Below are 26,699 nucleotides of genomic sequence, written 5' to 3' on the forward strand. Positions count from 1 at the left end.
GCATTCAAAGTACGATAATTTAATAGTGTTTTTACAAGGTGGACAAAATTAGTCGGAATTGGACCATACAGCTTTAAATAAAAATACAAATGTTTGCATGTCCATGAGGAAATATATAGGCATATTTTTAAATCACATTGGGGGTAGCCAATAACAGAATATGGTACAGAAAAATTAGTAGTCTCGAGACATCTTTTAAATTATATTTTTCCATTCATCACTTAAGTACTATAAAAGGATTTGATAACAAATGTATCTTTAAATAAAAAAATGTAATAACAATTAATATATTTTTTATAAATCTGTACCCTGATCAACACACACGCACCCACCCACACTTTTGTCACGTCCCTGTAGTTTATCTATATAGAAAAGGTTTTCCCCCTACTTTTGTGATTACCTCTCTTTGAACTCCTATAAGCAATACAAAATAAATAGTTTGGCAAACACGGACCCCTGGACACACAAGAGGTGGGATCGGGTGTCTAGGAGGAGTAAGCATCCACTGTCGACCGGGCACACCCGCCGTGAGCCCTATATCCTGATCAGGTAAACGTAGTTATCCATTATATTGAAAAATCACTAACTCTTCTGCCCCGTGTGTCGTAGTAAATATATTATATGAATTCTGTAAGCCCGTACATTTTAATCTATTCCAGAAGAATATTCAGCCACTATATATTCATTCAATTTGACAAACAATTGTGGACAATAAAAAAGAATATGGAATTGGTGATACATTATTAATTATACATACATAGAGGGTAATTGTGTATGTTGATGACAATATTAAGAAATGTGACATAAATATCAGTGACTTTATGGGATAATCACCGTGACGTTATCTCAGCCCAACATCGATTCTTTACCTCGCTCGTTAAGCTGGGAGTAAATTTCCCATTAATGGTACGGATAATTTCCGCCACGGCTTGAATGAGCACTTCAATTTCATTTATAGACCAATTCGGCTTTCATTTGGACACCTTCTCCATATCTTACGTAATGCGACAGACGACAAAAATGTAAACACGGAAATAGAGAGAGCGCATGTGCGAAGAAACGAAAGTACGTAGTCAAGGAAGCTTTACCTCGTAGGTGAAATCGTAAGTGCGATGGTGAACGGGAATTTTAATTTTTGTCGCACGATTATTTTTGCACTTATGAATGCGTTCGTGAAACTGACTCAAGATTGGTCTTAAGAAAATCTTAATCTAAAATCTTACGAGAAATCTTAAGATTTTTTGTGAAATGGGCTACTGATCGTGAAAGACATCGCGATCACAATCGTGTATCTTATCGCAACATAGCGCATCGGTTTGTGATTAACGTACCGTAACATATACGAACGTATCTACACGAACATGATCGTCGCAAATTGGAGATCCGGATCGTGATGGTCGTGTAAAATCGAGGTCTAATCGTGAACTAGATTGGGACAATCTTATCATAAAGTATGTGATCGTATCTGAAATTCCAGAAAACTCCCACGATCAGCTACGAATGGTCAATCTTGACAGTGTAAACCTTTTGCTTGTCGTAAGAGGCGAATAATGGGGCAAGAAAACCATTGTCCCGTGGGGATCGAGGTTAGAATAGGTCCTCAGTACCCCTTTGTTTATCATAATAGGCGACTAAATGGGGCAGTCCTTTGGATGCAAGGTGAAGATAACGAACAGTGATCAATGAGATCACAAAAACCGGGGTCTCGTTTCACAACAGCTGTGGTATGATAAAGACCCCTCCCTGCTCAATGGCCGTAAGCGCCAAGCATAGGCCCAAATTTTGCAACTCTTCATCGGCAATCGTGACGCTTCCACATGAGTGAAAATTCTCGATCGGTACGTTAAACCAATCAACCAACTAATTTATTGTGTTATAGTCCCTTTTATTCTATGCAGAGTTTTTAAAATGGTTTCTACTGTTTTTGTCACACACTTTACCAGTTTGTGTTTTCCCCCTTGTACTTGAGTTCCTTTGTTACAGAACAGACATTTATGGGCGGGGAAAAGTGTTGATAGTGAACACAGGTTAAATGAACGTCTCTTAGTCTTACAGTTCATTTGAGTAAATCAAACAGTCAACAAAATTGTGTTATTCATATCTTGCAAATCATGATATTTCATCTTTTGAATGTTCACCGTTTGCAAATGATGTGATGTTTCATCGTTTGAATTCCCTAGGAATCAATACCTGAAATCACCTCTTAAATGAAAGGTGAAGATACCGAAATATTGATTTTTATAAAAAGTATTCTGGGCATACATGAAAATTCACACGTATTAGAAATATGATATTGCAACATTACTTTTTCAATATGTTTTCTTAATACAATACAATTGCATAGTAGATACAAGTATGAAAGGTGAAGATAACGAACAGTGATCAATCTCACAACTCCCACAAGGAATACAAAAGAAAGAGTTTGGGAAACACGGACCCCTGGAAACACAAGAGATGGTACCAGGTGCCCAAGAGGAGTAAGTATCCCCTGTTGATCGATCACATTTTATCAGGTAAACAGAGTGTTCGTAATCAAAATCAGTTTACCAAGAACGACCTAACAATAGGTATAAAATATGACAAACAGCATTTGGACCAATGATAGGTTATATGGTCAAAATAGATCATTATAACGGCCATAGAATTTGCGAAATGGTAAATTTAAAGAAGACTATTGTAACCCCTGTAACATCAACTTATTTGTAACCTGTCTTGATTTAAAAACTTATCATACGCAGAACAATCGTTTACGTATCGAAAGAGTTGAAAGATATAAACACCATATGCAGATGATAATGGAATATTGCTATATGCAAGGTGGAGATAACGAACAGTGATCAATCTCATAACTCCTATAAGCAATACAAAATAGATAGTTGGGCAAACACGGACCCCTGGATACACCAGAGGTGGGATCAGGTGCCTAGGAGGAGTAAGCATCTCCTGTTGACCGGTCACACCCGACGTGAGCCCTATATCCTGATCAGGTAAACGGAGTTATCCAGTCAAAATCAGTGTGCCAAGAACGGCTTAACAATCGGTATGAAACACATCAGACAGCATTTGACCCAATGCGAGGTTGTACTGACGAAGTAGATCGATATAACGACCATAGAATTTGCGAAATGCTGACTTCAATCGAGACTGTTGAAATCCCTGTACCATCAACTTGTTTGTCAGTAGCTTACCTCGAATTAAAAACTGACTATAAGCAGAACAAGCTCTTGCATATCGATCAGTTGAGATATATAAACAACATATGCAGGTGATAATGGAATATTGCTATATAAATATGGGAAGTTGACGATGGAGAAGCTGAAATCATCCCGTTTGTCATACAGTTGAGTTGTCAGTTTACCGTTAATGTCTACTTTCAATAAAATATCTAAGTATAAAGCAGAAGTGGACGACTCTGTGGTGTCCTTTTTTTCGAGCTCACAGGGATATATCAAATCGACATATGAATGAAAGGTATCATTGTTGATAGACAAAACGTCATCGATATATCTAAAAGTCGAATTGAAGGCCACAGCGAGAGATTTTTTCTTCTCATGTAGAAGTTTTTGAATAAATTTTGCTTCATATGAATATAAAAACAGGTCAGCTAACAAAGGAGCACAATTCGTGCCCATGGGAATTCCAACAGACTGTTGGTAGACCTGATCACCAAAGACCACGAAGATATTGTCAATGAGGAACTCTAGCATATTTTTTATGTCAACTTCAGACTACTTGTGCGTGGAATCAGAGTGGTTTTAACAAAGTATGTTTTTGAATGACTGATCACTAGATATGAATATTTCCGTTTTTCGTTTTTGTTGAAGAAGCAACTGTCTATGATGTTAAAAAGTATAGCCTTTAATTTATCGTGAGGAATGGTCATGTATAGTGTTGAAAAGTCATAGGTTTTAATGTTATTGATTTGGGAAAAATTCTGTGATTTCAAGTTTACTAAAAGTTCTTTAGAATTTCTTAGAATCCACATTTGATTAACACCACTTATATAAATATGGGAAGTCGACGATGGAGAAGCTGAAATCAGGATGATTTGTCATAAAGTTGAGTTGTTAATTTCCCATTAGTTAGGATATAAAACACAAACTGAACAATGTTTACTTCACCTATTCTACAACATTTGTTCTTCCTCATAACAATAACATAAATGTTAAAAAGTCCAAAGGATATCCATAGAAGGTGAAGATGACGAACACTGATCAATCTCATAAATCCCATAAGCAATACAAAATAGATAGTTGGGCAAACACGGACCCCAGGACACACCAAAGGTTGGATCAGGTGCCTAGGAGGAGTAAGCATCTCCTGTCGACCGGTCATTCCCCCATGAGCCCTATAAACGGAGTTATCCGTAGTCAAACTCAGTGTGACACGAACGGTCTAACAATCGGTATGAAACACATCAGACAGCATTTGACCCAATGATAGGTTGTATTGGCAAACCCGACTATTATAACAACCGTAGAATTTCCCAGCGGGTTTTAAGGTGTCCCGAGTAAAATAACAAGTAGTAACAGCAAATTCATATTAAAGTTAAACTCTTCCAAGCGTCGCATATTTTTTTGAGTAAAAGTCGTTTGTCAATACATAAACAAACATCGTATCACGTGAGGAAATCCTTCACTTAACTATTACGTCATACACGAGCTATTTTTATCCGCTAGACTTTTAGTTGTTTATCACCTTGGCACAGGTGAATGATGCACTCAAATCATTTGCAGTTTGGGCTTGATATGTGGACAATGATATGGTAAATTAAAAAAGTGATACGGATCGGTACAATATCCTCTCAAATATGGTAATTTCCATAATCTCAACTCAAATATTGGGCATTTTCCACATTCACATCCAAATCGTATCTAAACGAAGCAAAATATTCTACTTTGCGTATCAAAATCCTAAATCTGCAACTAGTTACCTTTTAAGAATAAACCTTAATCGAAATAAAACATCATCTTTCACCCGTGCCGAGTCGATATGTACATGCGTTATTTTTCTTTATTCCAAATGACTATACAAATTGGGTGAAATTTCAAGGTCACAAAGTAATATAAAGATTACTTTTCAGTCTTTCGTGCACACTACATATATAAATATGAGACATATATTATCAAAGAAAACTGGAAAAAATATCTAACAAACAGATTTAAACATATACAGCTTAAACACTAGATAACGGCAGTAAATATTGAGGAAATATAACAATTTCCTCGGGATACAGCTATAGACCTGTACGTCGTGACATACTTTTATATCGTGACGTCATAGAGTGTAAAGTGCACCGAGATACATTTTATGATGTTTGTTTTAACTTTACTCGGGACACCTTAACCCTGCCGTGTTGCGAAATGCTGACTTTAACCGAGACTGTTGAAATTCTTGTAACATCAACTTATTTGTAACCTACCTTGATTTAAAAACTGACCATACGCAGAACAAGCTCTTGCGTATCGAATCAGTTGAGAGATGTAAACTTCATTTGCAGGTGATAATGGAACACTGCTACATAAATATGAGATGGAGAAGCTGAAATCATCCATATATCATATCAAACCTTTAACAAATAAATAGAATGTGTTTAAAATGATACCCCCTAAAGAGACAATAGTTTTTCTCAGTATCCTATTTAATATTATCTTTAAAGATGTGTTGCCAGAAATTTCAGATTAAATGTAACTAGAGCACAAAGTCGCTCAGCACAATTAATGCAATCAGTAGCCAAATAGATGAAAGGTGAAGATCACGAACAGTGATCAATCTCATAACTCCTATAATGTAAAACGTATACGGTAACAATTTTGATGCACCAGATGCGCATTTCGACAAATAATGTCTCTTCAGTGATGCTCAACCGAAATCTTTGAAATCCAAAATAACTATGAAGTTTTGGAGCTAAATATAGCCAAAAACAGCGTGCCAAAAAAGTGGAGCCAAATTCGTCCAAGGATAAGAGCTATGCACGAGGGAGATAATCCTTAATTTTGAAATGAATTTCTAAATTTTATAACAGCAATTAAATATACATCCGTATTTTCAAGCTAGTAACGAAGTACTAAGCTACTGGGCTGTAGAGACCCTCGGGGACTAACAGTCCACCAGCAGAGGCCTCGACCCAGGGGTCATAATGTAAAACGTATACGGTAACAATTTTGATGCACCAGATGCGCATTTCGACAAATAATGTCTCTTCAATGATGCTCAACCGAAATGGTATAAGCAATACCAAATAGAGAGTTTGGCAAACACCGACCCCTAGTATACCAGAGGTGGAATCAAGTATCTAGGTGGAGTAAACATCCCCTGTCGACCGGTCACTGTTCGTTACCTTCACCTTTCATCTAGATGATCAATATCCACTGAAATAGCCAAGACCAATATGGAAAGGTCTATAATATACGGATGTGACCTTTTTCCAATTTGTCAATGCACCATTTTACAGATCTTTCCATTGGCATACGTAGATAGATATCTTTTATAGTTTTGTTACCAAAACCTCTTTACAGATGGAATAATTGAAAGGAAGAGTAAATACCTACAACATAGCGCATATAGATATAGAAGAGTACAACGAAGTATTAGTAGTACGATCAAATTATATTGGCAAATATTGGTACTGGGACATTTCAAAATTTTGAATAACTTCGATACACGAAATATCGACCCGGAAAACGAAATTCAACCTATTCTTCATTTACTACAAATATACATATGCATGCATATATATATATATATATATATATATATATATATATATATATATAATTCGTTTGTTCACGTAAATTCGTTCGGAGGTCTACTGTTTTCGTCATTTATTGTTTTTTATTTCGTCTTGAAAAAAAAATTAATTGCTTTATGTTCTGCTTGACGGTCGACTACAGAGCAGGTTGTCCCTTTCCCTATAGACACAGGAAAAGTTCTAATCGGCTTTCACATAAACAATTAATCCAATACCATAACAACAGTATCTTCCTAAACCTGTTGGGCATGTAAACTACCGTTTTCAATTTCGTAGTTTATATGTTGAGTTTCGTAATTTTGAACATTAAAGATTTCATTTCAATAGTTTCCATCATAAACGTTTGAGTAAATTAAACTGGCAACGAAATTGTAATTTTCATCTTTTGAATTTTTCAAATCTTGCAAAGGATGTGATGTTTCATCGCTTGTATTTACGCATATTTGTAATCCACCCTTCCCTTAAGAATCAATACCCGAGATCACCTCTTAAATATTAAATTTTGTAATATGTATTATGGACGTACATTAATATATCTTACGTATTCGAAATACAATATTGCAGCATTTTTTTTCAAAACGTTTTCTTAATACAATTTCATAGTACATATGTAGCTACAAGTATCAAAGGCGAACACAAAGAACAGTCATCAATCTAACAACTCCCAAAAGGAATACAAAATAAAGATTTGGGCAGACATTATGACGAATTCAAAAGTCGAATACAACTTTATGCATGACTATTCCTCGTGAAGAGGGTGAAAGACTACAACAAAATTAAATAGAATCATAAGACAATCATTCTTATAATGAAAATATGAATCTTATACATGTTGTAGTATCTGATATGATAAATTTGGCGAGAGACTAAGTCACTGACATTGACAATGAAAAATTGCAATAAATTTTGACACAATTGACTGGCAATGCACGATAGGTTAATTACACATGTAACTATAGTTATCATGAATCTCACTAATGAATGAAGTAATGCTTAATTACAGAAAAATAAAATACTTTCAAACTGCAAGCAAACCGAAAGTAGACTTCTCAAAACAAATTACATTTTGCACTCACAGATCGACAAATATACAAAGTTATCTGCTTATAACAGTAGAAATTGTACATTTACACTACTTTCATACAAATTTCATGAGTACTTACTCCTATGGGGGGGCTTTAATCACAAAAATAAGTAGCAGGCATATTATTCATTCCACGCCGACACTCTTGGGCGGAAACAATACAAACCATAAAAGGAAAAACTCGTTACGGACAAATATTACAAACCCGGAAACACCACAGGCATGGACCCCTGGACACACCAGAGGTGGGACCAGGTTGAGTAAGCATCCCCAGTCGACCGGTCACACCCGCTGTGAGTCCTATGTCTTTATCAGGTAAACGGAGGAATCCGTAGTCAAAATCAGCCTAACAACCGGTATGAAACACGTCAGACAGCATTTAACCCAGTGATAGACTGTATTGGGCAAACTAGATAATTATAACGACCGTAAAATTTGCGAAATTCTGACTTTAAATGACACTATTGAAACCCGTGTAATATCAACTTGTTTATCAGTAGCCTGTCTTAATTTAAAACTGATCATTTGCTAAACAAGCTCTTGCGTATCAAATCAGTTGAGAGATATAAACACCATATACACAAACACCAAACTCAAACGGGATGATTGCAGCTTCTCCATCGTCAACTTCCCGTATTTATGTATCAATATTCCATTATCACCTGCATATGGTGTTTATATCTCTCAATTGATTCGATACGCAAAAGTTTGTTCTGCGTATGGTCAGTTTTTAAATCGAGGCAAGCTACTGACAAACAAGTTGATGGTACAGGGGTTTCAACAGTCTCGATTGAAGTCAGCATTTCGCAAATCTATGGTCATTATAACGATCTAGTTCGTCAATACAACCTATCATTGGGTCAAATGCTGTCTGCCTTGTTTCATACCGATTGTTAAGCCGTTCTTGGCACACTGATTTTGACTACGGATAACTCCGTTTACCTGATCAGGATATAGGGCTCACGTCGGGTGTGACTGATCGACAGGGAATGTTTACTCCTCCTAGGCACCTGATCCCACCTCTGGTGTGTCCAGGGGTCCGTGTTTGCCCAACTATCTATTTTGTATTGCTTATAGGAGTTATGAGATTGATCACTGTTCGTTATCTTCACCCTTCATGCAGGTGATATTTGAATATTGCTACATAAATATGGAAGTTCACGATGGAGAAACTGAAATCATCCCGTTTGTCATAAAGTTAATAGTTAGTTTGCCCTTAATAAGTATATAAAACACAAACTGAACAATTTTTTTCACATTGCCAATTCTACAACATTCGATTTACTTCCTCACTATAAAAACATAATTTTTTAAAGGATGACGGACCCAATTCAAAATTTGAAATTTTGCGCTTCTGCGCATAAAGCCGCACACATCGATATTTATAGTCTCCGTGCATTATGATGTCACTGTAATTGTTTCATCACCATAAGATGAACATGCGAAATTTACGGACTGAACTTGAGACTATTTCTTTCATTATATACAAGTAATACATCTTTTATTTTAATCCATATTTCATATTAATTCTTCGGGGTCTCCGTGGCTGAGTGGTTAGAGCATCGCGCTCAAAATCACACGGCCTCTTACATCTGTCGGCGCGGGTTCGAATCTCGCTCGCGCCGGTAAGTGAGAAAGTTTCCCAGTTTACTTTCGGAAGGTCGATGGTCTCTTCCCAGGCATCTGGGTTCTCTCTTCCACCAATAAAAACTGGGCGCCACCAGATAACTGAAAAATTGTTGAGTGTGGCGGAAAACATCAATCAGTCAAACATCAGTATAAATTCTTCAATAAAATCAATTTATGGAATTCCCGGAACTCTGGTATCTGTGAATCCGTGACTTAAAAAAAAAGATTCTTCTGTGTTTTGTGTGTAATTTCTGGGATTCCGTAATTGTCCGTGTTTTGACAACCTCTCGCGTATATGCCATAAATCAAACTGTCATAGGTATACACAACAAAGTAAAAAAATCTAGACTCTTTTGCTATTAGAATTTACTTCTGAACATAGTTTATATCATGAATATTCTTATTAATAGTAATTACTGTATTACTCTATAAACAATTAACGATTTACGGCATGCACCAGAAGTACATTACTAAAAAAAAAGCGACGATATTATCTGTTTACAACCAACCACAGAAAAGAGGATAGAATTATATTTTGAATTTTTTGGACCATTCATTAAAACGACCCGGACAAGAACAACCGAAGAACAGAGGCAGGACAGGGGATAGTTTCTCTCTCAGCTGACGGTAAACACGCTACCGCCCCCTACCCATTGAATAGATATTTTATTATACCAAAGCAGGATAATTCCTCTTCCGACAACGAAGGAAATCGTTCCATCATATGTTGAGAATGGAAAACACCCGTCCGGTTTGGTTTTTCATTTTATGACGATGAGGTATCGGTGGTTAACTGTGCGTTTGAGACGCTTGAATCCACGGTAAACAAAGCGCGAAGCAAGTGATCGTCGACATGCCACAGCGTTGTTCTGTGCCGCTCTGTAGTAATTATGGTGGACATCAGTTCCCAAAAGACAAATATAAACGTTTTCAGTGGATTGTTGCAATCAAAAGAATTGATCCGAAATCAAAAAAGTTGTGGGAGCCTAAGAATGCAGATGTTGTTTGCCACCTTCACTTCTGCGAAAGTGATTACAGGGACACGTCAGATTAGAAGCCATAATATCGATCATTATCAATGTAAAACACATTTTATAAACTTAATGATGATATTTGTCTTCCGTTTTTATTCATATTCAATTTGAGTTTCAATTTGATGTCATAAATACAGGCCAAGTAATTGCTTCTTGTTGCGTGTTGGAAATTTTGATAAAAGGGCTCATCACTTATAAATTCTGGCTATATACTAGAGCTTCCTTCCTCTATTTCTTAGAACAAGTCAGTCTTCTTAACAATAAAGTCAGTTCAGATGATGCAATTCCTAGCCTGTATTGCATTAATGATTTCATATTGCTTGTATGTACATACAAGTGCAAGAACTTTGAATTACATTGCATTTATTTGATTTGCATGTGTTCGTGTTGCTTTCTGTTTTCTTTTATATTTCAGAATGACGAAGGGAATGGTAATGACAGGCAAGTGATATTATAATAATCTTGCTAAGATAACCAAATAACCATACATAAAGTGTATGTAAAGCAAAGAATAGTCCTAACAATAAATATTCAGCAATATTAGTGTTGGAATAATTTAATTACCAACAATAATCAGTTATCTTTTGACTTTTTAAAGATTAAAGCATTAACAATTCACTTTTTAGTCACAAAATGTATGACATAAATGGAAGGGGACACTGTACCTTAATGTTTTCATTCATAATATCATTTGTATGCCAGGTTTTACAATTAGCATATTCAAAAGTTGAAATATATTTAAATAAACCCTACCCCATTTTGCCTTTGCAGACCAAAAAAAATAAATGTTTTTAAACTTTATCCAATCAAAAACATGAATTAAGTGATTTAAAATATGCCTTTTAATTCATGTATTTATTTTTTTGGTAACAAGCTCATAACAAAAAATGAAAAAGTCTTTCAAAAATTAAGAAAATTGAAAGAGCAAACCATCATCTTGCTATAAGGATAATGAAATTTTGTTTTCAGCTGACCGCCTTCGCCTTAAAGAAGATGCTGTTCCTTCCATTCTGATCCCTGGGGAGGAAGTTTCTGGCCCAAGCCCAAGACAGTTAAGATTTAAGAGGAGAAACCAACCACTGGAGGAACCTGACATTATGGCCATGGGTATAATGATGATACTTTAGTGCTTGTTGTGTCACATGCACAGACATAAAGGAATCTTTAAGTCTGCATTTAGCCATATCCACTGCATGTAAAACAATGCTTTGATAGGCCATTTAACTATTATGTCACAATGTAAAAGTCCACAAATATATGCAATGTCAGAAATTTGCTGATAGGGCATTTAAGTTATGTTAGGTTAAGTCCAAAAGGGAAAAAAGAACATACACCACATCAAAAGAACTGAAAAACATTCTGTACTTTCAGTTAAAGATTTAAGCGAGTTACTGTATTGGTAAGACACATGAAATCTCCACCTATTTTTACTTGTACATGTATATTACAGGTGTACAGCAAGAAGTGGTTATAGATCATACAGTAAAGACTGGGCAGGCTGATCAAACACCAACAGAAATCCAGGATCTAGGAAAAAAATTTGTGCAAAATCCCTTTGCTATGAAATGTTCCATTGAAAATTTTAAAGATAATGCAGATGCTGTTTCGTATTACACTGGTTTCAGTAATTACGATCAGTTTATGATATTTTATCACTGTCTTGGTCCATGTGTAAATGAATTAGATTACAAATGTGTAACTTTAGAACCAAGGGATCAACTTTTTTTAACTTTGATGAAATTGAGACAGGCTAAAGAGGATTTTGAATTGTCACTTTTCTTTCAAGTTTCAGTGTCAACTGTATCTAGGATTGTAACAACCTGGATAAATTTTTTGTATTTCCAGTTAAAGGAAATGAACATATGGCCATCACAAGACACAGTTCAAGATTTTATGCCTTCAAATTTTGCAGAGAAGTTTGCAAACACTAGGGTTATACTGGATGCCACCGAAATACCAGTTGAGAAGCCGTCAGACGTCAATGCTCAGTCCATCACTTGGTCAAATTATAAGCATAGAAATACTATAAAGGCAATGATTGGAGTGACTCCCAGAGGGGCTGTGTCATATGTTTCCGATGCTTATGGTGGGTCTGCAAGTGATAGAATGATTATTGAAAGATCTGATTTATTGAAAGATGGTATGTTTGAGAAAGGCGACAGCATCATGGCTGATCGAGGCATCATGGTGCAAGATCTCTTTGCTAACAAGGATGTTCAAGTAAATACTCCAACATTTTTGAAAGGTAAATCCCAACTTGAAGCCCATGAAGTAGTACATGATCGACGTGTAGCTTCAAAACGCATACATGTAGAAAGGGTCATTGGTCTGGCAAAACGTTTTAAAATTCTAAAGAATGAACTTAGTCACAGCAAAATTCAGCTTGGATCCCGAATCATTTATATCTGCTTTGTGCTAAGCAATTTTAGAAGGTCAGTTGTAGATAAATTTGCATAAGTTGTGATGATATTAAAGCAAAAGAGGCTGAATGATCATGTGCAGTTTTAAACAGATTTTCTCAATTCATATCATTTCTTGTGAATTAATCACATTTTATGTTGATCAGTCCTCGACAATTGGTTTTATTGAATTCATACATATATGAATAATATATATATGAAGGTAGTGACACTAGCATTTACTTATCTAAATATAATTCATATAAGATATGCTTGTTAGCATTGTAAGATATTCACCATCATAAAATTTCTCTCTATTCTGATATTTACTCAGTTTGAAAATACTGATCCAAGCTATTGCCTTGGTTAATATTTTTAAATTTAGAATATATCACACCATATTGACATAATGAAAAGTCCAAAATTTCAGATTACATATTGGGGGCAATTTTATTAGGCAATCTGAAGTGTTCCCTGCAATACTTCACAACACGTAGTCAATTTTATGGAAATATATTGTTTCATTTGTAGCATACATTTAAGTAGTACAGAAGGAGGTGGTTTCAAAGTAAGGCCAATTCAACCTAATTAGTAGATTATCATCTGGGGTCCCAAAAAAAAAAATGGGGCGGGTGGGAGAATATAATTTTTTAATTTTTATTTCCTGAGAAAAAAAAATTAATGAAAACAGACATCACACAAAGTGTTAATCAAGTAAGGAATTCAAAGATTCCTTGGTAGAATATATATATATAAAACAACATTCTGTGACTTTAATCATTCACTCATGTCACTGGGAAGCAAGTTTGTTTGAAATCATAATTTTTGCATTAAAAAAATCGGGATGGGCCCTTTTTTGAGGGGCGGGCGGGGATGATAATCTATCAATTAACTTTAATTGGCCTAATTTGCAATCATTTATAAATTTGAGGCAATGAAAGGTCTGTAATGTTTTGTATAAAACGACTCCAGTTTTGGTATAAGGCACATTTCACAGTATTATTCTCTGTTGATTTCAATAATTTCTACAAATAGTGACTTTAGTGTATACACAATAAAATAACAAAATTGTCTGCCACTTATATACAGTTGTCCCTGAATTTGATCATAGTAATTGGAAGATATTTTCAGCTTGATTTCCCCACCCACTACCTCTAAATAAGTGAAATATTCCATTGTGTTTGTGTTGATTTCTTGTCTCCGTCCTTTATAAGGACATTTCACCTCTATTATATATTTATCATCTATAACGCCATCTGGTGTTGCACCTAGAAATGGCATTTTTGAACAAATGAATAAACCATTCTCATGAACTCTTATGTTGTGGTTATCTTCAAACTTTTTGATTGCTTTTTTTTCATATGATTTTCCATGAGTGACTGCAGGGGTGGTGAGGCTCTTGATAGATATCAATGATTTACAAAGCTTCTGTTTGTTACGTCTGTCTGTCATTCTTGAAATCTGCCCAAAATTTGATGCTGTGATTCTCCACATTCTCTCTGCAAACCATCTCTTATTTGTAGATTGTCCCCTTGTTTCTTTTTCAATACTTGCCACCTCTGATTCAGTTACCTGTGCAATGAAAGGGAGAAAAAATCTAGAAAAGGCTTTAATCATAAATCGTCATAATATATATGTCTGATCTTAGTTGATAGGTAATACATGAAGCTATTTTTTATATATAATTGATGTCATGTACTTATATAGTTTTATACAGTTCTGCGGCAAGCAAAAATTCATTTAGCCATAAAGTCCCATCTCCAAATTATTTTATGATTTTGAAAGTACCTGTAATGCTTTATCCACCCAGTATTCTGTGAAAGGCAGTGATAAGTAGTGGTGGTCATGAATTGCAGACTGAAAATAAGTAAAATTTTATTATACTGTATGAAAACTGTACACATTATATATACACATTATTTCAAAGATAAGATTAAGACTAGATAAACATGAAATGTAGGCAAAGTTATAGTTAGGTTTAAAAACATATTGGTCATATGCGAAGGTCAACAAAAACATGCAAAACCCAATGTGATATATTAAGTAATGGCAAAGTGAAATAAAAAAAAAGTCAAGGTCACAAATTTTGTGAGAAAGAAGAAAGATTTTATTTTACATATGAAGCCCCATCACTTGGCATTCAAAAGACAAACTGACCAAAAAGCTAAATGCCCTGATGTATTATTAATTACATTCAAGGTCACACTCCATGGTGAATCTAAATTAAATAAGTATTGACTTTTCAAAATTTGTAAGTCACCTTCAAATCTGCTCTCTCATAAAGATAACGAAATGCAATGTCTTCAGAAGTATTTGATGTATAGTTGATTAATAGGTTTCTGACCCGGTCTTGCATGCCCTCTACATTCCTAAACTTTTCTGGTCGTGGGTCATCCAAATGAACGGCTGATTTTCTCTTCCCAATTGTAATTTTTTCAACTTTGACTGGAGATCCTGAATGCATGAAAAAGAACATGAATTTGTTAATTGTACATCCCAATTTTATATAATATGACACATTGTATATATCAACAAAGATGGAAAAGTTGACTCAAATTTGAATTTTCTACTTTTATGTAATTATATGCTGTTGTCCATGCATATTTTTATATTCCAACCTTTATGGGATGCCTTTGGCTTGTTGAACATCATCAAATTTTCTGTACATGATTTCTGCACCGCCACTTCACCATTCTCAATAAAATTTTCAAGCATAATCATGCAAGCAGCTAGGTGCTTGCATGTACCATTTGGGCCTTTCCCTGCAGGGCATTCACAGTGTGAGTTTAGCACATCTTCAGATTCTTTCTCCAGCCTTAGTTTATAGCTGTATGTGACCTGTAATAACCTTTCAAATTAGACAGTGATTTCTTTGAAGTATTCAGTGATTTGGTTTGAAATATACATGTATATATTTTTTAAATGACCAAACTACACATACATGTACATGTTTTTCAGTGTCATACTGCTGACTATTTATTCATATACCCCGGAATATTTATTTGGAAATATCTACTAAAATATTCTTGATTAAAGCAAAAACTTGATAAAGCGTATACCATGTTTAAATATCAAATTGCGTTGAATAAAATTTTTGATAATTACCTTATTTTTCATGGCTGCACTGACTATTCCAGTAAAAAATACATCATTTTCAATGATAACTGAGCATGCCAAAACTCTCTCGGATTGGTACAATAGTTCCCCATTCTTAACTGCCTTGATATCACATGCCGCTTCATTATTATACATGCATGTACAGCACAGGCACTTGTTTCTGTAAATAACTTATGTGTTATTATTAGTATACAGAGGTCGTAAGTTATTTACAGAAACAAGTGCCTGTGCTGTACCGGGTGTATAAAATGATGTTTATTTAAGCATAACAATTTCTTCAAGGGTAAGGAAGGACCTCTCTCCTGAATTGAAAAAAAAAGTATTTATTTTCCATAATTCCATATGATATGCAGATAACCATGGACTTTATTTAACACTACCCCCCCCCCCCCCATAATTTAGCAACTACCACCTGGAAAAAAAAATTCAGATCTGTGTATGTTCATTTCACTAGTTATTTTATCATTTGCAAGGAATGAATTGAATGAGATATACTATGGAGAAAAACGAAAACTATCATTGCTTTCAATGCATAAATACCAGCAAGTCTATGGAGAAAATAGGCTTCTATCTGTTCCCTTGTAATAGAAGGTAGTAATTTCCTGTGCTCTGAATTGAGTTGTTGGAATCCTGTTGTAGGCCAGTTTACGTCCAAAGGATCTGGTAACAGAACAGGTGGCTGCTGGAAATTGGCATTTCTGTCATATGCTTCTAATATGAAACGGGCAAATACATCATTCAAGATGATAGACTAAGAGTACATTACATACATGTATGTAGCATTTTAAGGAATGATGGGAACTTTATGACAAGTTTAACCTTTAAGACAGTAAATGTTCAGGTTTGATCCCCTGAAGATTTATGAATGCTGACAGAATATACAATAAAGGCTTTATATACAGAATGAGACTCAAGCATAGTCATGAGCCTTTGAATACCTCCCCCCCCCCCCCCCCAATCCCTTTGCTGTTGATTAAAATCCCTATATTGATAAATAAAACAAAGATTCTGATAACCCAAATATAGCAGCCAAAGAAGTATGTAGACCACACTCTGAGAAGTCAAGCAATATCCCGTGCGAATATCTTTTTCGAGATGAAATGCGTACTAGTATGTAATCATACCAGATCTAGTTATCGTGACTATATGCTAACACAGCCTAACTTTACAGGTTTTTTTAAATGAAACTTTTCGGTAAAACAGCAGAAGAAAGAAGTTAAATGTACCGTCTAACTAAATCTATCTTCCTTCCTTGCGTCGTGGCGTTTCTACAGGCAAGCTCCTTCTTCAACTGCACCACCGTCAGTGCGAAATAGCGGTTCGCCATATTGTTTACATTTGATTCAAGCGTTCAGCTAACCACCGATAAAAATCAAGCGTCTGGGAGTGAACGTTTTCCATAGCTGCTCTAGTTGTGACGTTCAATACGGCGCTGGGCTTTGTATTTGACGTCACAATGCCGAATTGGGCGGGAAATCGACGCTGCCTTTGAATAGTTTGAAAAATATCGTCCTACCGCTGATCCTAGCACAAAACCGATCACACGGCGGAGGTACACATATTTTGTCGAAAAAGTCGGCTTATCGTCATCTTTTGATATAGAGAAGTATAATAATACTTTTGTTACTCGTGTCTGAAATTAAATTACCAATACAATTTACCACGTATTACATAAACATGTATATGCATTTACATTTAATACAAGTACATGAAATGTCAGAATTCTTATATTAGAATAAATTTATGCTATTCCTAAGCTTAGCTCATAAAATGTTTCAGGGTATAAAAAGTCCATTTTCTTTCTGAGAGTGTTCAGCGGAAAAATCTTATAAATGAAGAATGACGCTTGAAGTACATGTTAGATCCTATCATAAAACTGTCCGTTAAGTCATGTACTTGGTCTCTTATCATTATAAAATATGTGTGGTTTTATCCAAACATTTTAATTTTTTTTTTTTTTTTTTACATTTATTTAGAAAGGTTAAAGATAATGAAAATGAGAACAAAATGTACACATTGCATATACATGTATATAAAAATCCGTTGTCTTAAGCTGCATATTGAGGTCTATATCGAATTTATTGAATTTGTGACAGTTCATACATTAGATATTTTGACATCACTCCTGGAGTATTATGCAATGACTCAGTGTTTATATAATTATGATTATTAAACCTTTTCCGAATCCATATAAAAGTATAAAGGAAAAATATGAAACTACAAGTAGAAAATCTATCCATTTCTCATTTAATGATATTTTCCTTTAAAACTGGCCAAAAATCGTCCTTTGACATGCTCCCCTGAAAAAACGTTTGCCGATAACCCATATTTTTTCCTTACAATTAGTAAGCTTGTTGTCTGTTTAAAATCAATCTTTAATTTGGATTAAAACTCTATTGTAGAATTTTTAAAAAATTTAACTTTTATATTGCACATTGGAAATTTCCCTATATTTTCTTTGCAATTACGACTACTTCATGGCCAACTTTTGAAACTCCCCCCACCCCCACTCCCCCGATGAAAATCAAATACGATTTTCATTTGTTTTTAACTCAATAATGTATGCTTTATCTTATAATAAAATTTCTATTGTAGAAACGAATTGGGTCCATCACCCTTAACCATGAAGTCCAAAAGATAGCCATATACATGTATCAAATCAAACCTTTGATTAGTAAACAAAATGTCTTTAAAAAGATACCTCCTTCAGGGACAATAATTTTCCCCAGTAACTTATTTAATATTATCTTTAAAGATGTGTTCCCACAAATTTCAGATTAAATGTAACCTGAGCACAGTCACTCTCCACAATTAATGCAATCAGTAGCCTAATAAATCTAGACGAGAAACGTTAATATACACTTAAATAGCCTAGACCAATATGGGAACTACATTTATTATAAAATACGGACGTGACCTTTTTCCAATTTGTCAACACACCATTTTACAGGTTTTCAAAATGACATCGATATATATCTTATATAGTTTTCATCAACATAATATCTTTACTGATGGAATAATCGAAAGGAAAAGTAAATACCTGCGACATAGTGCGCATAAATATTGACGAGTACCGCGAGGTATTAGTAGTACGATCAAAACTAATCGAAAAATATTAGAACTGGGACGATATATCAAAATATAAATTTTGAATAACTTCGATATCGGAAATATCGACATGGAAAACGAATTTTAACCGATATTTAATGTATGGTTTACTTCATTTACTATTTCCATTTCTTAGCCAATGGGAGTGGGTAGATTTCTAAAATGTATAATCCCGGGACTAGTTTTTAAAATGGCGACAGTTTTGATAACAGTCAAAAAGATTTCATTTCTACGAAAAAGATTTAAAACTATCAACAGATAAATCAAAAATGGATTGTGAATATTGTAAACCTAGTGTCCCTTAGAAATATACGTGTACATATGATAAGACATCACTAGAATATAGCCACACAAAGTCTTGATGACACTACAGTAACACACAATTAAAAATCAGATCCGAAAACAGTACATTCAAACTTGTTATCGTTTTTAAAATACTCCGATTCCTCATCGAGTGCAGCAGACATACACAAAACAGTGACATATTTTATCATGTCCGACAGGAGGCCAGTTAGCATAGTGAAAAACCAAGAGTTTAAAGTATGACTACATAACCTTGACACTCGTGTTGTGTTGATGTAAATGACACTTTAATCACAAGAGACAAGAAAGAAAGAGATAAATTACATATGACTTCATCAATGACATTGACAGCAGATTTGTTGACGCCTAAATCGTGATAGTCACAGTATACTTCATTAATAATAATTGAACAATTAAGATTTTGTTCCGTCAACAAAGATGTTTGTCGTTTCGAACACTGGGAAAACCTTAAGGAATGCATTGATTGAAGTAATGGTTGAGTGGTCTATATTACAATATAGAACAAACACTTCTAGTTTGTGAATACTACCTGCCATTGGGTCAAATGCTGCCTGGTGTGTTTCATACCAATTGTTAGGCCGTTCTTTACACACTGATTTTGACTACGGATAACTCCGTTTACCTGATCAGGATGTAGGGTTCACGGCAATTGTGACCATTCGACAGGGGATGATTACCCCTCCTAGGCACCTGACCCACATCTGGTATACCCAAACTCCGTGTTTGCCCAATTTTACTTTTAGATTCCTTATATGAGTTATGAGATTGATCGCTGTTCATTATCTTCACATTTTAATCTAAATAGCCAACTTGTCAGAATTATCAGGTATGATAAGATCATTGGGATATCTTTATTACTCCAGATACTTTAAATGAATTATATCAATGAAGGTAAAAATCTGCTCCAGATCAATCCAAATTTTAATTTACGTCATCTAGCTCAGGTGATGTCTCATTAATAGTGTTCTTGGGATATTTCAGTTGACAATAACCTGACAGCAAAGAAATCTATAAAGGTGCAATGGAAGAAAGTCCATTTTGTGCGTAAAGTACGAAATATTGCACTTTCATGATATTCTTTTACGGTAGAAATTATCTAAAGAGGCCTAATTAATATGTTTTCCTGACTAGAAGCTCGGGAAAAACATTTTCCCAAAAAGCTTCGAGATTAACAATAAACAGATATACGAATATTTACTAATTATTGGATGAATACCTTCATTGCGTATTTAAGGTAATTACTTTCCATTTTGTGTAGAATAATTCATAAAACAAAGCTGTTGCATGGAGTCTTCCTCTTACTTACAAAACATCTATCTTCAGAAGAAATCAATGTATCCCTTATTAATTTTATTTTTGAGCGCATGGATAAAAGTATACAAATCAGAAATCGGTAATGCTCGATCCCACTTTTAAAATTTACGGAAGATAATTTCAGCTCAGATCTCAGTATAATGAAGTTGTCTTTCATTATTCGGTGAAAAAAGATTTCTAAGATTCGTGATGTTAAAAAATGATTAAATGAAAATCGTAGTAAATCAGCGGAGCGCCATCTTGAATTGGACTTTATCTAAACGAGGCTGACTACGTAACCACGTATATACTAATGAGCAGAGCATCTTTCAAAATCTTGTGGGATAGATTTTTTCAAGATTTATGGGATCAAAAGGAATTGATAATTTCATTGCCTGGACAAACATAAAACTATCTTTTTAATTTCATTTTGACTAAGAATGCAAAAGTTTATTTACATACTGTACATAATCCTATTTATCACAAAGCAAAATAATTATTAAAGTGTTATTTTACATGTGTGACGTTATGTGAATTAGAAAACCTTGAAAAAATTTGAACCTGGGACCAGCAGCCAAAGAAATATTAAAGTAATCCCCTCAACGAAAAACATCTACCATCATACGTAATTCTCATTGGGTCAAATGCTGTGTGACGTGTTTCATACCGCTTGTTAGGCAGTTCTTTATCCTTTGAGTTTGATTACAGATTACTCCGTTCACCTGCGCATGATATAGTACTCACTGCGGATGTGACCGGTCTACAGGGGATGCTTACTCTTCCTAGGCACCTGATCCCACCTCTGGTATATCCAGAGGTCCTTGCTTGTCCAAGTATTTAATTTCGTGTTCTTTATAGGATTTAGGCGATTGATCACTGTCCGTTATCTTCAACTTTTCATGTAAAACATGTTCAAGTCTTTATGTGCTGGATTTAGACTAGCAAATTTTATTGAAATGTCATTTATTACATGTATATTGTCACGTTTTTACAAAACAAGTTATCATATTTTTGCAGTTTATCATAATCCACAAAATTAATTAGAAATAACGTAAATTTGCCTTTTATCGTTTCATGCCTATAATAATTAAATTGTATAGCGATAAATTAATTAAATTCAAATATAATTCACCATAGATTTATTAAACCATTATCTTTAGACCCACCACATGCTTAATCTACGAACTGAGACCACCAAACAAATTTTCTGTAAAGTTGCCTTCATATTTTATATGACGATTCCGTTGATTGTTTGATTCACTCAAACGTTTATGATGGAAACTATTGAAATGAAGTCTTTTAAGATTCCTATAGGGAAAAAATTACGTAAACTCGACACATAAACTACTAAATTGATAACGGTGGTTGTACATGCCAAATAGGGTTAAGAAGAACGTGTAGTCATATTTCAACGATTGTTTTATATGCTGTTAATTTAAACAATATTTTATCATGTATTAGCAGAAATGGATTAGACAAAGGGCATTGTCTATATAAGTCTTCTCCATAGTATATGCTGTTGTTATGGTATTGGATTAACGGTTCATGTGAAACCGATTACAAATTTTCCAGTGTCTATTGGGAAAGGAGCAACCTCGTCTGTAGTCAACCGTCAAGCAAAACATAAAACAATTAATTTTTCCGAGACGAAATGAAAACAATCAATAATTGGCAAAATCAGTAGACCTCAAAAAGAATTTAAGTTTAGGTGAACAAATGAATATCAATCCCAAAGCTTATAACAACACAAAATTAAGAGAAGGGAAAACGTGGAGGTGTGATCAGGTGCCAAAAGGAGTACCATCCCCTTTGACCGTTACACCCGCCGTCTTGATTTGGGAAATCAGATTTACATGCACGTTTGTCTAAGGCCCCTTTGAGAATTTTTCACATTTGTTCAGACGTCACCAGATACAGGTGAAGTAGCACAACTTTATACATGTACCTATGCTTAAAGCTCAGGGTCGTAGCAGTGAGTAATCTCTAACTCACCTTGCCCATCATAACACACATCCTTGTATCTAGCCTTACTGCGGTTCTAAGGGGCATAGGCGTTAACTGGTGATGATGCCTATGTGGGGTAAACGGGAGCTGGCGGGGCATATGGGTAAGGAACAGGTGCTGCCTAATGCTTAAGTAATCTGTTCGGGCGCTACTGCCCTCTGGGCCTCGGGAAATCCTCGCGACGAACTCCCCATCTCTTCCAGGGTGGACTGACTGAGCGTAGTGAGATATTGCAGCCGTCGTTCTGGGTAGAGGCCGCTGTTGATATCAATGGTCCACCATACCTCTGAGCTTAGAGTACTGTTCAAATCAAGGGTCCATCATACCTTTGAGTTACGGGTGCTATTGACATTAATTGTCCATCATACCCCTGAGTTGGGGGCACGAACGGCAAAACTCCCGGCACTCAATATGGTCCTAACCGTGTATTGGTGCTTGGCTAATGAACGGATGCTCTTGCTACATCAGGAGTCACGTGCCTTGCACCTGTAGCTACATGGCAGGGGATTCGCGATGAACTGGCGCATCGTGCTGCGTCTGGGGCCACTCGAGTAGTGGGGATTCGACAGATTCCCTTGAAGGCGTTTGACAGGGGGCTGACCTCCAACGCCCCTATGCATGGACATCAAACGAACCCGCATGATTCGTTGGCACGAAAAATTGAGCTCCATTCCCTAACCTCTGAGAGGGGTCAGTGTATAAACCCGACCTATGGAGATCTATCCCTAAATCATATGCACAGGCAGGTGATGCTTCACTATATGAGACTGAGGATTGGGAGTGGGCAAAGGGTGAAACATCTGGGCAGTGCCCTCTTCAAAGACACTTTACATGGGAGCATGTTCCAACCCCATCCCTATTCCAGGGTACTTAATATACCCCATTGGGGGGTCTCACTTGCCTCCCCCAACGACACACAAGTACACTGATAATCCCATGCGCAGATGATATGGAAGTGCAGGAAGGTAAGGGACGGTTTTGATAGGGTTTGTAATTGTTGACAAACATGAGCTCAATGAACGCTTCTGTTGACTCGATATTTCTGATATATACTGTAGGTTTCCAACGACGCGTCGTTTCGATGCCCCGACATACACATGATTTGGCGTGCTTGTAAACCAGCATCACCCTTGGCTGGAGCTACAGAACTGTAACTCTCTGAAAAAATATTGGGACAGATCAGAGAGCTAAACTCGCCAATGTATTCATTAGAAAGCTCTGCGGCGATTGAGCGTAATTAAGAGGGGGATTGGATAAGTCAAGCTGATCATGAGAGTCTATTAAATAGATTATAAAAAAGATTAAGGGCAGCCCCAATGTCGTAAGTGTCCGTGGGCTAAATGTTGGTTAAAACGGTTTAAAAAAAAAAAAAAACTTTCTCCCCAATGTTGTACTTACTAAAATATTTTTCGTAAAATAGGAAGAATCAATATCCTTTCTCAATCCCAGATGAAATTCAATTTGCTTACATCAACATCAGTGACGAGAATATTCAGGAGAATTACCTAAGTTAACGCACACGTCACAATTTCCTAAACGCCGGATTCTATCGATTTTGAAACATAAACTGTACGTCTTTAGGCATTCTGTTCTTGATTCGAATTTGAAAATTTGTGTTAAAAACCAGTTTTCAAAACGATCATCGATTAACACATGGAATAACTTATATCGTATGCACCCTAGAGGCATATAAATGATAGTTTATTCATTTTAGACATTTTCACAATTATGAATAATAAATTCCCTAATATGTCATCTGGAATTAAATATTATAAGTAAAAGATTGGTATCGTCAACAAACAGACATTAACATCATAAACAAGTTTCAGGTTGCATGAATAGAGATAAAGCTATTTGAATTTACCTGGAGAATCCACAGAAATTAATTTTACACCCAACACATTTTTACTAGGATTGTTCAATTATTAACGGCCATGGTTGAATTTCTTGGTGTTGCACCGATATAGGTTTTTACAAATTAAAACAACTTATTATTCGAAAGGATGTACATTTTTTTTATTTTCATTTCAGAACAACCCGTAGTTTTGCTTAATAAAGAAATAAGGGCCTTTTTAAGTCCTTCGTCATTAAAAACAATTTACCTCATTCTAATTCCCAAGGATTGTACTGTGCAGTGCTGGGTAGGAGGAAGTTGCACACTCTTGGTAAATTTCAACAAGAGAACTAAAAAGGTTACATTAATGTTCCATGATGGCTTCAGTCTTTTTTAAATTTTAAATTGACAATAAAAGCACATCTAAGAAATATACAGGGTTTTTTTCTAGAAAATTTCAAGACTTGCTTTTCAATAGGTTTTATAAATATTTTAAGTTAAACTTTAATTCATTGATATTGTTTAACGCCCCTCTCGAGAATACTTCAATTATATGAGGACGTCAACATTGCCGGTGAAGGGGTACAAAATTTAGGCCTAATCTCGGCTCTTACGGCCTTTAAGCAGGGGGATCGTTATCGTACTACACCTGCTGTGATACGGGACCGCTGTTTTTCGGTCTCATCCAAATAACCACCCCATTTAGTCGCCTCTTACGACAAGCAAGGGCTACTGAGGACCTATTCTAATCTGGATCCCCACGGGATTTCAAGTTAAAGTCTTTACGTCTAAAAATCTAAGCGTTCAATTTGAGAAGGAGCAACCAAGTTGGTTCGCAGCTGAAAGTAGCTTGTATGCAAACATGATTATATTGACCATCGGTTCCAAATCGGTCTTAGACTCTGTTGGTGGATATAGAAAGCTTAGAAACTGATTTCAAAAACTAATTTTTTTTAATTTTTCTTTCATACAAATAAACATTGAAATCAATATAAATAGCATTTATTTTTGAAACACACACCACTCTCACTCTCTACACCTGAACACTTTCAAAGAGTGCACATATTATACACACAAAAAGGACTGATCTAGTTAAGTGGTCACTTCCGTTGTTTAAAACAAAGTCTATAACTATATGAGAAGGAACAAAACATTAAAAAAATCAAAACTTAACAATCGTAATGAATGAAATAATGTAATAACAGCTACACATCAAAAATACTTTGAAATAATGGCCACTGTTTTTCAAAAACTATTTAATATAACATTTTGACTTGTAGCATATTTTTCCATTTTATATTTTATCTTTAAATGACATAATAATCCACACAGATTTTGGTATTTTATTTTGAAATCAACAAATGAAAATATATTGCTCAGCATAGAGAATAATCATGACTTTATTATGAGAGAATAAAGGAATTTCACCAAAAATAATGTTCGACACATTGAAACCAACCATTGTTTCCACATTCTCTTTACAAAATCTACAACAGTCTGTAGATTTAATACTAGTTTTCGTTAGGTAATACCCCACAGGGAGTAACCTATGTCAAATTCTAAATTGCAATCACTGTACAGCAGAATTACATGTTGTTTTAAAACAAACTTTAAAAATATCTTTAAATGAAAAAGCATACAATTAGCTCTTCCTTCCATTGTTTTATCTCACATTAAAAATAGGTTCACAATATATAGGGAATATATATATATATATATATATATATATATAATATATATAAATATATATATATATATATATATATATATATATATATATATATATAGGCAAACATGGACTATGAAATCTTCTGATAGAAGTTTTGTCGATAGACAATAATTTCAAATACTTTGAAATTGCTGATTTAACACCATTATATTTTAATTTTCATGATACAAAAATCATCAAGATTATGTAAACATTGAAATGCATCACAGCATAAAAAATTGACATCTTCCTCTAAACAATCTTGTACAACCTTGACTCTTTAATCGTACCAAGATTTGATACATACAGATTTATTTTCAATTTTAACATTGGAGTTGTACCATACAGGGAAATTATTTTTGAAATTTTCTTGTTTATCCGATACCTTCATAAAACATAACCCTGAATCTAGAA

At 35.0% G+C, this 26,699-nt stretch overlaps 2 protein-coding genes and 1 long non-coding RNA gene across 6 annotated transcripts in view; 1 reads left to right on the plus strand and 2 right to left on the minus strand.

Annotated features, from left to right (window-relative positions):
• Positions 1-8,001, minus strand: part of LOC125659388 (uncharacterized) — a 16,556-nt gene extending 8,555 nt beyond the window's left edge. For 2 of the 4 annotated variants that reach the window (XR_008798622.1, XR_008798620.1), the window contains exons 1-2: positions 7,915-7,982; positions 5,423-5,541 (exon numbers count right to left, since the gene is read on the minus strand). This is a non-coding gene — a long non-coding RNA (uncharacterized LOC125659388). Of the gene's footprint in view, positions 1-5,422; positions 5,542-7,914 lie in introns of all 4 variants that reach the window. The other 2 variants (XR_008798623.1, XR_008798621.1) reach the window with 2 other exon arrangements.
• A 2,195-nt stretch (positions 8,002-10,196) lies between these two features.
• Positions 10,197-13,500, plus strand: LOC130050206 (uncharacterized). Its single transcript, XM_056149456.1, has 3 exons — positions 10,197-10,939; positions 11,468-11,605; positions 11,949-13,500. The coding sequence occupies exons 1-3, from the start codon at positions 10,915-10,917 to the stop codon at positions 12,953-12,955; spliced, it is 1,170 nt and encodes a 389-aa protein (XP_056005431.1). The 5' UTR covers positions 10,197-10,914; the 3' UTR covers positions 12,956-13,500.
• A 396-nt stretch (positions 13,501-13,896) lies between these two features.
• On the minus strand, positions 13,897-16,128 carry LOC125659382 (uncharacterized). The gene is made up of 5 exons (XM_048891037.2): positions 16,003-16,128; positions 15,516-15,735; positions 15,158-15,351; positions 14,686-14,754; positions 13,897-14,469 (listed from the first exon to the last, which is right to left on the minus strand). Exons 1-5 carry the CDS (start codon positions 16,012-16,014, stop codon positions 13,897-13,899), a joined length of 1,068 nt encoding a protein of 355 aa, XP_048746994.2. The 5' UTR covers positions 16,015-16,128.
• Between the last annotated feature and the right edge of the window lie 10,571 nt (positions 16,129-26,699).

The sequence above is a fragment of the Ostrea edulis genome, chromosome 9 (genome assembly GCF_947568905.1).
Source record: "Ostrea edulis chromosome 9, xbOstEdul1.1, whole genome shotgun sequence".
Lineage (NCBI taxonomy): Eukaryota > Metazoa > Mollusca > Bivalvia > Ostreida > Ostreidae > Ostrea > Ostrea edulis.